The sequence below is a fragment of the Diadema antillarum genome, unplaced genomic scaffold (assembly GCF_040938485.1).
Source record: "Diadema antillarum isolate AM-2024a unplaced genomic scaffold, OU_Dant_1.0 seq00000009_RagTag, whole genome shotgun sequence".
NCBI classification, from domain to species: domain Eukaryota; kingdom Metazoa; phylum Echinodermata; class Echinoidea; order Diadematoida; family Diadematidae; genus Diadema; species Diadema antillarum.
The window spans coordinates 1,143,064-1,157,066 of NW_027271131.1; the positions used below are offsets into that span (position 1 = coordinate 1,143,064).

The 14,003-nt window shown below is 36.9% G+C and overlaps 1 protein-coding gene across 1 annotated transcript in view; it reads right to left on the minus strand.

The window, feature by feature from the left end:
• The window catches only part of LOC139725026 (TBC1 domain family member 15-like), a 32,634-nt gene extending 26,004 nt beyond the window's left edge, over positions 1-6,630 (minus strand). Inside the window, exon 1 of the mRNA XM_071636115.1 lies at positions 6,106-6,630. Coding sequence (XP_071492216.1) covers positions 6,106-6,472 — 367 coding nt within the window. The 5' untranslated portion in view covers positions 6,473-6,630. The remainder of the gene's footprint in view (positions 1-6,105) is intronic.
• Positions 6,631-14,003: the final 7,373 nt, after the last annotated feature.

Here is a 14,003-nt window from a genome sequence, read left to right on the forward strand (position 1 = left end):
GTATAATAATGCCACTGGCATACTGCACCAGAAAACAACATCAACATCCAAAGGGTTGCCAGTGTAGGGCAATCATAAACTTGAAGGGAGATAGTAGTGATTGCAGCAGGCAATTAATATAAGGCATGAATTAGGAAGAGTTCTATATTCTGTACTCTGGACATAAGGCATAGATGCCAAGTTCAAAAAAAATTTATGAGTGAGATTTTCATGACTCAGCATCTCTGTGCACGCGCATGTGTATGAGCGAGGGAGCAAAGCGACTGAGCGAGGGGATCGGAGGATATGGGAGGGGGTTGTCTGCCCTCCCACGGTAGGGAGCTTTTCCTATTTTTAGCTCTTAATGGTGCAAGTTGGTGCATACTCACTATTTTTTACTTATTTTGAAAGAAAAAAGGGAAATATGCCTTCAATTGCATCTCTATCTCTAATCCTTTAAGCTATGCTCCCAATGCGTGAGAAAAATGGATGTCATGCGTGAGATCGTGAGACAGACCCAAAATGCTTGAGTCTCACTCACAATGCGTGAGACTTGGTACAAGCTCTGATAAGGAGACATCTAAGTTTTCAGAAATCCTAGCTACTGCAAGAATCAGTATGGACTTGGCAGCTCTGTAGCCCCCCCCCCCTTTTTTTTTTTCTACCACGGTCTCGTGACAGAGTCCAAATCATTAGCAGCACTTGACACAGAACAGCCCTATCCAGCGCGACAATTAAGAAGGCAGTGTTTTAATCATTCTTGGTGGCTGAATTTCAGAAATTGTCAACCTCTGCTGACTGAGCTGCTTGATGATGTTCAAATGCATGAAAAAAAAAAACCCAGACAGCATGCAAATGTTTTGAGAATTATATATGCTGCCACACTGTCAAGAAATCTATGAACAAATATTGGCATGCTAATAAACCAACCACTGAATGGTCTATTCTAACTCTACTGTCAATAAGACAAATGGAGTACCAGGGTAGGCCTACTGTGAAACGAGGAATGTTTGCATGCATTTTAATTTCACAAATTTCGCGAGAGCCAAGATTCGCAAAATTAAAATGCACGCGAAAGTGCTTGTCTACACTATATGCATTGAATGTTAGAGGCAACTCGCGAAAATTTTGTGCCGCGGAAAAGGTCGTTGGCTCCAATTCGCGAAAATTTCATGCCGCAAAAATATCGTGTTTTACAGTATCTGCAGTAGTCACTCATAGATTTTTCAACCCTATGTACATGTACATTGTACCTGTATGATTTTTCATGGCTTCATTGTTACACATCAGATACTCTGATAGCTTGCATGTACATGCATCTCAGCTTTTTCAGACTGGAAACAGTGAACTCTGCTCTAAAGGTCAAAGTTCAAGAATATGAGCATGTCAAATTGTCATGTTGCAATGCTCCCTACATGTAGTCCTATGGCCCTAAATTTCCTGAAGTATCTTTTCTCTGTGCGTAGAAACAAAACGTCAAACCTTTTGACAGAATAACAAGCTTTTATGCTTTGAGGGGACAATATCAATTTGGTGTCGTGATTTAGGTCATCACCAAGACTCAGCTCAAACACATAAAAATAACACCCTGATACACAATATTGAAATATCAGCATTGATAACTCACACATACATGTCACTATTGTCAGTTAATAACAACGACAAAGAAACAAATAAAACAGATGTACATGTACACCTGTAATATTTTGCTGAAATATCTCGCTGGTCCCTCAACATTTGGTCAAAAGAAATAGTTGAAGTAAGTACTGGCTATGAAAACAAACTGACTGGCAATAAATGAAGGACACTGAATGAAAAATGACTGGCAAATTATATTACAATTTTCTTTTTGATATCATGAGCTCTTCTCATCATTATACTAAGTGCTATTACTCCCACTTGGTATCACTATTGTGATAATCAATATTTCATCATTACTGATCATAATAATAATAATATAATAATCAATATTTCATCACTACTGATCATAATAATAATAATATGATAATCATATAATGACATGTTTGACAAAAATGACATTTGTTTCTGTGACAGCCCACTCTGGCTGTTTTAGGTATCCACTGTTGTTATTAGCAACTGACATTATAATCCATCATCAAAATCAGTGTTATTATCATTACTACAATGTATTGTACCTCTGTAGTATCAAACAGCATAATTGGCATCTTTGACCATGACTATACCTCTCGCTACTGTCGAAATCAGTTACTATGCATCAAATAGATTTGAAATCATTTTTCTGAAATACAAAAATGTAGTAACAATGACAACAACAACTAGAAATGTAGCTATGGCGACTGATGCCTCCGCCATAATGCATGATTCTCCCAATAGGTGTATAGTACAATGTCTTCACAATGTGTGATGAAAGTTTCACATAATTGGCAAAATATTGAAATGACAGGTTTGTCAAAATATCTTGAATGTTCACTTTCCATGATCTGGGTTTGCTATAATTGTCTATTAAAGAGTGCAGGTACACATATTTGGGGAATTGAACATTTTTACTTGACTTCTGACCGACCTTATTAGTTTATGCATTGAGTATAATTTCCAAGGTATGAAGAAAGAGTGTAATTACAGTACAAAATATTTTTTTTTTTTTAAATTTAAACCTGACCTTTGACCTTCTGGCTGGAAATTTCCAAGAGAATCTCCATTAAGTAATACATATACATATATTGAATTTTAAAACTAATAATGCAATCATTGCATAAACTAATGAGGGAAATAGTAACATTTTGAGGAGTTGACCTTGACCTTTGACCCCCTGACTTTTGACCCATGACCCCTAAATTCCCTAGATAATCCCTGCCAGTCAGTACATGCATATGTACCAAGTTCCATGAAGATACATTGAACCACTTGCGAGAAAAGTGATATTGCAACATTTTCAACTAACCTTTGACCTTTTGACCTTTGACCTTATGACATGAAACTCTCTCTGGAGAATCTTTACGCAGTAGTACATGTCTACACTAAGTTTCAAGAAAATAACTGCGGGCATTGCATAGATATGGGGGAAATAGCAACATTTTTAGCATTTGACCTTGACCTTTTGACCTTTTGACCTTTGACCTCTTGCCAATGACACTACAATCTACTCAACTAATTGTCCCATCATACATCATCCTTGGACCAAGTTTGGTGAAAGCTGCTTCATCCAGTTTTGAGTTATCACGTTTAAAAACAGATAAATTTTAGGATTTGACCTCGTGATCTTTGACCTTTGACCTCTGTCCGATTTCACTGAAAAACTAATCAAGTAATTGTCCTATCATACATCATCCTCCACCAAAGTTTGGTGAAATTTGCTCTATCCAGTCTTGAGTTATTGCGTAAACGGATGCAATTTCATGATTTGACCTTGACCTTTGACCTTTAGCCGATTTCACCCAAAATCTAATCAAATCATTGCCCCATCATACTTCATACTTGGACCAAGTTTGGTAAAATTCCAGTAAATATTACTCAAGTTATCGCGTAAACGAAAGCGGACGGACGTACGTACAGACGTACGGACGTACGTAAATACGGACGGACGGACGGACGGACGGACAACCCGAAAACATAATGCCTCCGGCACCACTCTGTGGCGGAGGCATAAAAAAAAAAGACCAGTTGGCCACAGACATTCCCAAACAGTGTACAAGAGAGAGAATGGCTCTGGCTGAGATTTCATGATTCAACCTACATTGCAAGTCTATCACATCATTCACTTAGCTCTTGAAATAGGTTGAAGCCTCTAGGTTCTACCAGCATTTTTCAAGTCACATCAGGTAGCAAAATGATACTTCACCACGCAAAAAGGGCAACAGAATATGAATTTTGAAAAAAAAAAATAGGCACTGTTAAATTCACAGGGGAAAAAAATGTTTTTATGGATGTAATCAATCCATTTGTGAGCAATCAATTGTCTCTTATCTTTAAATCTAAATGACGCTGTAAAGTTCACATACATGGTGTATAAACTGCCTCTTTCCTTTGCCCTGATGTGAGGGAAAGTTAAGACTCTGTGTTTAACTTTATCTTATAAAAGAATATAAACAGGCAGAGCAGTGGAAGTTTAAACTTTAAAATCAGACAACTACAATGTAATATCTATAAGGGAAATTATACAATGTACTGGTACACATTTAGTATCTGGTAGTTGATATATTAGCAATTAGGAATGTTTATTTTGCCATGTACAGAATACAATAAAAGTACAGTACTTAGCTACACCTGGTACACACTACTTCCTAGAGTACACTGACACGTGTATGCAAATACTGCAAATATTTAGAAGCTGTGTATTTTGGATCATAGAGAACATGACCCGTCTAGTACAGTATACAAACTGCACTTTCTGAATGCTATTTCAATGGCTGATACTCAATATCCATGACCAGTCACAATGTGCTACAATTGTAAGTCACTTCATGTCATGTCTGCATACATTGTGATTAATGGTGATAAGTAACCATCTCCCATATATCATGACAATGGTTTACAAAGCTGACATGAGGTTTGGAGGTTGGCTGTGTAGTTGTAGATGTCATGAGCTTAGAGTCTTAACAAATTAGTCATAATACAATGTACACCAACATAATGGCCATACAATTGTATGACCATGAACTGCATGGCAGTAGTACCCAAATTAAATGTACACAGGGTATAACCTGTCAAAGTCTAAAGTAATTTTGCTGCAGAATTTTGTATCATCTTGTCCTCAGTGAATCTACAATTCTTGAAGAACTGAAATTGGTTGATTTTGATAATCCTGTGAAAAACCTGGCCAATTTGAGATACAGAGCTGTAGTGTAGGATCATTAAAAATGCCACTTTAAAGGATCAATGTTACACATGAACCAACAAAAAAAATAATGAAGATTTAAATAATTTCTGCAAAGCATAAAGGAAACAATGGCACGCTCACTGATTTGAATTTAGAAAATCATGGCTCACATTCAGAGAGCTTTTTTTTTTTTTACATTGTACAGCTCTGTATTTTGCATTATGAAACAGTATTTTAAATAATAGCAATAATAATAATAACAGACAACACCAAACCATATAAATGTGGTTTCTGTGACACTATGGATTATTTTGAGAGAAACTTCGAGACAAAACTGAACTTCTCAGGCAATTTGACTGTCACACAAGTTACATGCAAGCTTCTATACAAAATTTTTTTAATGAGATGCAGTCACCTGTCTGTAGAAAAAGTATCTAGTGGTCACCTGTGGTATACTTGTATCTTTACGTCCATTGAAAAATCCCCTCCCCCACCCCCAGGAGAAAAGAACCCTGTCTATACAAGCCACCAGTCTAGATAACAGCCACAGTGACTTTTTTTCAGTTTCCCTTGAATGGCTGCTATAGACAAGATTGATCGATACATCTTTTAGTCCATGATACTTCAACAATAATATCCCAAGTATCCCTCTCCTTTGTAGACCAAAGTCATCATTGATAAATTCTTATGATTTCTTCCTTGTGACTTGACATAAAGAGGAAAATTTTGTGAAGATGCATTGTATGAAGAGACTAATGTGTGAATGTGACTGCGACCGTCAAGATGTTGCTATATATGCATTTCAAGCATATTTCAGTGTCTAGCTAGTGAAATGAATATACTGTAAAAGTGGATATTTTCGCGCTCGGCGCAGTAAGAAAAGTTTCGCGTGTTTTTAATTCCGCGGTATCCAGACATCAACTACAATGTACCTACAGCCTTGTACAGGATCATAGAGCGTATGACAAGCAAAAATATTCGCGTGCTTTTATTTTCACGCCAGTTTCTGATAGGGCGAAATGCGCGAAAATTTCAACACTGCGAAAATTTCCACTTTTACAGTTGCTCGTCAACATGTCAACTTTCACATAGTGTTCTAGAGTGGATTTTTTTTTTTAACTACTAAAAAGAGAGGCTGGAGACTTCATAATTGTAGGAACTCTTTCCATACAATCTAACAGAAACACTTGTCCTAAGTGCTAGATTTCATGTTGAGTAGACAGCTTTATTATAATACACTTGTACTATGTGAAATAGTTAAAGTAGGGCCATGGTTAATGATACTTTTTTTAGTGTCAAAGCCAAAGAATAAATTAGTAATTTTATACCTCGGAACACAGCCTTCCTGAAGCCATGCTCGTCCACCAACCGTCCCTCCTTGTCAAAGAACGTTTCAAATTTCTCCCTATCAAGAGCTGGTCCTCTGCCACTTCCAAGATTGTCATCTGCTATCACCTCAGGTGTCCAGTGATCAGGCAGAACCTGCTCGAAACTTGGATCAAAACTACAAGTTCTCGTGACATACGTGGCCGTAGGGATTGCCTCCACAGAGTCGTAGTCACTGCTTGGCCCCTGCGACGCACTGCTGTCCGCGGCACCCAGGGTGTCCGCTCCGCTCCCAGCCCCCTGACCCGTCGGGCTGGCACGATTGAATTTCACCCTGAAAAATCCGTCGCTATTTTTGAATAGAGACATGGTATTGCCGTTGTTGACACTTTCGGCGTCCTAACAAGCACATTTCCACGAGATAGGTCTGTCCCCCATACTGAGTATGATGCACGTTAGTAAAAAACAAAGAGGTATTCAATCAACTTTCCCTCATTTTGTATATTTTGGCGAGAACCGAACTCCGAGGCGACGTCCGTACAGCATTATGCGCTGTGTGCTTGATATGCACGGTATATAGGTACAATAGGTACCAGTACCAATGGACAGTACGGTGTGTATGGTAATGGAGTTCCTTGGTTCTTTGGTTTCGGGTAGTGGCGTGACGTGACGTGCAGCAGCTGATTACGTTTTGCCCAGAAAGGTGATGACACTGCGTGCGGTCTAAGCTTGCCTCCCTCTCTCAACCACCGGACACCAATTTGAGCCTTCGACTTCAAATGGCGCCACGAAGATGCAGTCATACTGAAGTCTGACGTAAACTTGCAGATATAGGTCATGACATGATTATACTGCACTACTAGTATACCGTTTTCTGGTACACACTAGAGTGATAGGTTCTAGTACATTCCTTTGAATTTCCCCTTCTTCTTTCTCTCATTTGTTCTTTCTGTTCCTTTCCTTTCTCTTTTCTCTCTATCTTCTCATGTTTTTTTTTAATGTTTATATTCCACCTCTCTATGTTTCTCTCTCTCTCGCACAACTTTCTTCTTTCAAGATCTTTTCATTTTTCAAATGTCAGGATCAAGAAAAAGGTGTCCCCTAAGAATTCTTACAAAGAGCCACAGACAGAGATGTCCAAGAGATGTCCAAGATATGTTTTGTTGAGGAAAAACAATAATGTATTTACAAAACATATGAGTATATATATATATATATATATATATATATATATATACATATATATATATATATACGTATATATGTATATATGTATGTGTCTCATGATCAAAACTATTTTTTTTTCTCTAGATTAATATCATATTTAAAGTAGAGAAGTAAGTGTATGAATTCATCTGTGTGTCCGTGTTTGGTTAGGGTGAGGGTTAGGGTTAGGGTTAAGGTTAAAGGCGTTAAAATACATTACTGAATCAAACTTTATTCTTATTTTTTTGCATATGTATATACATTGTACACCTTTCAAAGTAATTGGTTCACTCCGATCTGTCTCTCTCTCTCATCCATTCATCTTTATATCTCTATTCTGCCATTGGCTTTATAATCCACTGTCATCATGCATGTATGTTGCCAATGATTAATATGTGCATTTGTTTTGTGATCATTGACACTGTGTTAATCTTGTGCAAACTGAGTACTGTAAAATGAGAAATGTTCGTGTGCATTTCAATTTCACGAATTTCCGTGAAACATCCGCGAAAAAGTTCTTGCCTACACAATATGCATTGGATGCCAGTGGCGCCATTCGCGAAAATTTCATGCTGCGAGAAAGGCCGTCGACTTCAATTCGTGAAATTTTCATGCCGCCAATACATCATGTTTTACAGTATTATATATATATATGTATATTATATATACATATATATATATATATACAGTTAACGAATCAGTAGAAGAAGAACGCCGTAAAAAAAGAATAAATCCTAGATCTTGAAGATCTTAAAAACGGAGCATAGCTCTCAAATACTGAAAGGCAAGGTCACACTCTTCATCAGTGCCCATGGTGTGACAAAAGATCTTAATCAAACCCGTTTCTGAAACAGACATGAAAACACGTCTGATCATGGGCATATATATATATACATATACATATACATATAAATGTATGTGTGTGTGTGTGTGTGTGTGTGTGTGTGTGTGTGTGTGTGTGTGTGTGTGTGTGTGTGTGTGTGTATAAGATGGTGGCATTCAGAGATTTCAGTTGTATTCTCTACACTACTTTATAGACCTTGAAAAATAGATGCACTTTTGCACAAAAAAACCCCAATATACAGTGTGTCTCTAAAAAATGTAAACCCAACTTCAACAGCAAATTTTCAGAAAACTATAAGATATTTGCACATTATTTTTTCATGGTTAGATAGTCCAATGAGTCCTCTATCCAATGATACCATGTAGGCTATGTAACTCTCATGCATGACTGAGCATGATTCAACTTAGTGAATGGGTGTGAAATCATCATTGTGGCAAGTTATTTCTTGCTGTTGTCATGCATTCAGGGCATATTTGAAGTTAAATTTTTCTCACATGTTAGGCCTATGATTACATATCAACTTCAGCAAAGGTTGTTCCTGACACAGGCACACTTCACATGCTTTCCAAACATGGTACAGTTGACAATTGAGCAGAGAGTATTCCTGGTAACTCGATACCAGGAAACAAGAAGTTTCGTGGAAGTTCAAGGGGCTTTTCGGGTGCAGTTCCCCGACAGGCAGCCCTCAACAAAAAGAGCCATCTGGTACAATGTGAGAAAGTATGCTGATCACGAAACTTGCCACAGTGATGATTTCACACCCATTCACTAAGTTGAATCATGCTCAGTCATGCATGAGAGTTACATAACCTACGTGGTATCATTGGACAGAAGACTTATTGGACTATCTAACCATGAAAAAATAATGTGTAAATATTTTATAGTTTACTGAAAATTTGCTGTTGAAGTAGGGTTTACTTTTTTTAGAGACACACTGTACATGTATCATCTTTTTCATTCACTTGTTGTTTGTTGATTTACTAAATCTCCTTTTAAAAAATCAGTCAAGAACATGGATCTTACGTTGTCTGCACCACTGAACAAAATAATTCTAAATAGAACTCATACATGAAAAGTCCGTTTGAAGTCAAATATCTAATACATTGTATGTGTACCTTGAGTTCAGTTCATGAGTGGTGTGTTGCTCATAGGGTGCTGTATAAACCAAAAATTTCACTGTGGTTTTATTTTTTTGCGAATTTCATGAATATGTTCTTGATTGCAAAAATAACATACAAAAATGTTGATAAAAGTCAAAACAAAAATTTGCCCCATACACACTGTTCCAAGCCAATGCGCTAGTATTGCAATATCAAGTGATCAACCTCCCGGTGGTAGGTCCCGATGCCATGCTATCTGGCCCCCTGCTCAAATCCTTTGAATACCTGTAATTTCTTTAAGAGAGATTTGATCTCATTTCCAAGCAATGTTTTTTTTAAAGCAGTTTATTTTGAAAAGTCACACTTTCTTATGAACATTGTACATGTTTTCTCTTTTCTTTTTTTTTCTTTTTTTTTTTGCAATTGCCATGAGAAGATCATAAAGAGCAAAATTAAAAACACAGGAAAATGTTCTATCACCTCCCATTCAAGAAAATGTAAGAGTGTACAGTTGTCTCACTTAGTGTTATATCAAGACAGTACAAAGTACATTACATACCAACCACACAATCACACTTCGCTTTCCACTTTATCAGATATGCAAGATATGTATGAGCACAAGTCATATTTGCAGTGAAATTGTTTGATCTTTAATTGTCTTCTGTTGAATGTTTTTCACTCACACCCTTCTCATTAAATACAACTTACAAGTAACAAGTGCTCGCTAAAATCTTTGGAATGATAAATTGATGCTAATACCCTGGGCTGACAAAAGCAAAGTAGCAGAATAGTGGCATACAAAAGCATATTTTGAGACAATGTTGACGACTTACACATACACTACCACAAATGGGACATCTTCAAAATATAATGTCTTTGAATACTGTACTTGCACATCAAAAATGAAAACAAGCATACCACTTCATGAGTACCATATGGTTTGCTGCAATGAATGTCATTTTTAAGCAACACATGAACGTATAAAAGAGCAACTTGCAAGTCCTCATCAATAACATATATTTTCCGGTCACAAACAAGTCCACTTGCTTTACAAAGCATACTTGTTCCACTGGCAATCTTTAATACATCTAAAATTACCATCATACGAAAGGTGGTCACACACATTATATAAAGGCCTGTATCCATTTCCATGCTCTAGATTCGTATCACCATAATGACAAAATAATGTTTTCAATTGATTTTTTTACACATGAACATTACATGGTGAATTCACAGGATACTGAAATTTGAATAAAATATACATTGATAACTTGATACTCAAGTACATCACAACCTCTTTGCATAGACTTTGTTTTTGTAGTCAAGGAAGGTATGATTTATTCCTACATTCTTTCCTGAAATCCTACTGACATGCAAAAAGGGCAAAAAGGGGAATCATTCATTACAATCTTCAGGCTGTCTGATGTAATATATATCACATATTAAACATAACTTTTGAACCAACTTTGTTCGGACAATGTAACCAAAGCCTACAAATTATGAATAATTCCAAATACACTTCTTATCTCTCTAAGACACACATGTCAATTGCACATAGAATATATTTTCTTTTCTTTTTTTTTTTTTTTTGTTGTCATAGCAGTTTACCAAAAGTTTTCACTATGTAGAGGTACAATCGGCAGTACATGATGGCATGACAAAAACAAACAAACATAAAAACAAACAAACCTACCCATAAGTCAGGTAGCACATGTGAAGAAAAGGTACTGTTATGACTTATAGTCAAGAAGTTTGGAAATACATTATCAAAGAGTCAAGCTAGATATTTAATGTTTCATTCTCTGATATCTTAAGGATTTCTTTTGTGAATCTTATTCAAAGCATAATTTCTCATGGTATGAGTACCCTTGTTAAAACAATTATACAGAGATAAAAGCATTTCATCCATTAAGGGACAAGTTCACCTTCATAAACATAAGGATTGATAGAATGCAGCAATATTAGTAGAACACATCAGTGAAAGTTTGAGGAAAATTGGACAATCGATGCAAAAGTTATGAATTTTTCAAATTTTTGCGTTGGAACCGCTGTATGAGGAGACTACTATAGCTTATGAGTCATATGCGTACAACAGTATAAAGAAAATGTAAAGAAAATTTAACATATTTTCACTTTTTTCGCATAATAAAAGAGCACTTGACTTGCCTCTTTCTAAGGGCAGGGGGAATAATATTACTCATAACATATGTCGGTAACGAGTCAAGGGAATGTGTACTTTTTTCAAAAGATGAAATTTTGTGAAAATCTCTTTATATTTTCCTTATATTGTTGTACGCATGTGACATCTAAGTTATTCATACACTGCAGTAGTCTTCCCATCCAGCAGTTACTGCACAAAAACTTCAAAAATTCATAACTTTTGAACGGATTGTCCGATTTTCCTCAAACTTTCAATGATGTGTTCTACTAATATTGCTACATTCTCTCAATCCTTATGTTTATGAAGGTGGACTTGTCCTTTAACTCCTGACAAACTACAATAATGTTAAATAGGAAAATTCCTCTCCTTCTGAAGAAGTTTGAAAGGTAGCCTGAATGCAAAGGCACTGGGGGCATTCACCTTCTAACATTACAAATGGCCTTAAAACTGTGGCCAGTCCTGCAGCATTATTATGAGAAAACAAAAATATCAAAATGAAGAAATGGAAAAATGTTCAGAGCAAGCCCCTTATGTATGTACATTGTATGTGAAAGGAGCCCAATAAGGATGTACACTGTATCAGTTACACTGTTTGCACCAAAGAGATTATACCTATAGAGTAAGTAGTCACCATACGCGTGCGTACAAATAGTGCGTCCAAAATTGAAGAGGGAGCGCACACTCAGCTCCTGGCAATGGATCTAAGTCTACGTTCAAGTCATATCTTCTCATATCATATCTGGAATGATATGTTATTCTTCATTACACATTTTCATTTTCAGAATCACAATATGGTTAATTGTTAAAAGATTAGTTTCTACGATGATATCATATCATTTGAACCTTTTGGTAGAGTCCAGACCTCTTTGTTGTTTGCAAAATAAACAGTGGGAACTTGGGTGTAGACTAGACAGTAGTTGAGCATTATGACGTTTGTTTCGCGTACATTCCCACTCATGCCATAAAATCAAACAACATCAGCACCATTATGACGCTAAAACATGACCATTGTGACGTCACATTAAAACAACGCAAGGTCACTGCGCCGAATATTCAAGTCGAGCGCATTAAACAGTGCGTTGCCAGGATCTGTGCAATGGCGGCTCCCACAACGCGAAATGGCAGCTCCCTCGCGCGGCTGCCTCCCCACTGGACTACGCCCTCTTGTGGTATAATCTCTTTGGTTTGCACACATACACTCGCACACCTGTGAAAAAATTTGAGAAGTGTCTGAAATATGCTGTGAAGGGAAATATCACTTCCAACTGCCACACAGTCTCTCTGTGATCAAGATGTTACTGCATACTCAGCAAATTTAGGGAAGACACTGTGAAGTATGTGTAACAAGTACTGTAATAATGGATATTTTGTCTGGGATTGATTTAACCCTAATCAGGCTGGGGGGGGGGGGCAGAATCTGCCCCCCCCTCGACGTTTCGCGCAATATCTTCGCAGCGCGATAAGTTCCCGCCGCGATGTTTCATGACTTTTTTCTTTCAAGTATCACGCAACTTTTGAGACCAAAATTGTCGCGCCCGCGCGTACCGTTTTGATGCGACGCCCGTTTGAAAAAAATTTGTCAACCCCAAAATTGCTCCAAAACGTGATTTTGTGCACAAATCCAATGCAAATTGTGTTTTTTCAATTAATTCACATAAAAATTCATATCTTGACTTAGAATGGACGAAATTAATTTATGTTAGCATAATAAAGCTTCGAAAAATGTCTGTGACAAATTTTGGCCAAAAAACAAACAAAAACAAAAGGTCGAAAAACAAAGAAATACATAAGAAATTCAAAAACAATCAAATACATAAGAAATTAATTTCGATACAGATTTTTTTTTATCCTATGTCTCAGGAGAATGATACAAGAAACATTTTAAAAAAGAAATTAGCTTAATTAGAGCATTAATAAGTGATTTAGAGCCCAAAACTGATTTTATGCATAAATTACAATAATTAATAAAATATAAGAAAAATTTTTCGGAGAAAGCAACCATGTGCCGATTTTCGGGGCGATCACGCGTTCCATAGGCGAGATCTGAAGGGGGGGGGGCGGAATCTCCCCCCCCCCCCCCCCCCCCCCCCTCCCCAGATATAGCATAGCCAAAAAAGCCCAGCCTGATTAGGGTTAATGCCATGATGAAATCAACCCACTTCTCATAGGGTCCTAGTCAACCCCGTATGTAATCCACAGGGACATAAGGATCTGGCAGGGAATGAGTTAAAGGTCGTATAACCCTCTTGCAAACGTCATGAAGTTTTGTATGGTTGAAGAAGAACGTCTCTAAACATCGTGAATGAAATCTGATGGTAATACACCTCAAGAGTTTATAAAAAAAAGAGAAATTAGTTAAAGGTTGTATATCCCTTTTGCAAATGTCATGAAATTTTGCATGGTTGAAGAATAATGTCTCCAAACATCATGTATGAAATCTTATGGTAATACTCCTCTGATTTTTTTTCTTTTTTTTTTTTTGAAAGAGAAAGGGAAAAACTAACCCCATGTCACTTGAGAACACACTCCCTTTTTGTACCAAGAACAATGGTTTTAATAGAATTTTTTTCAAGGTCTGAGTAAATTCAG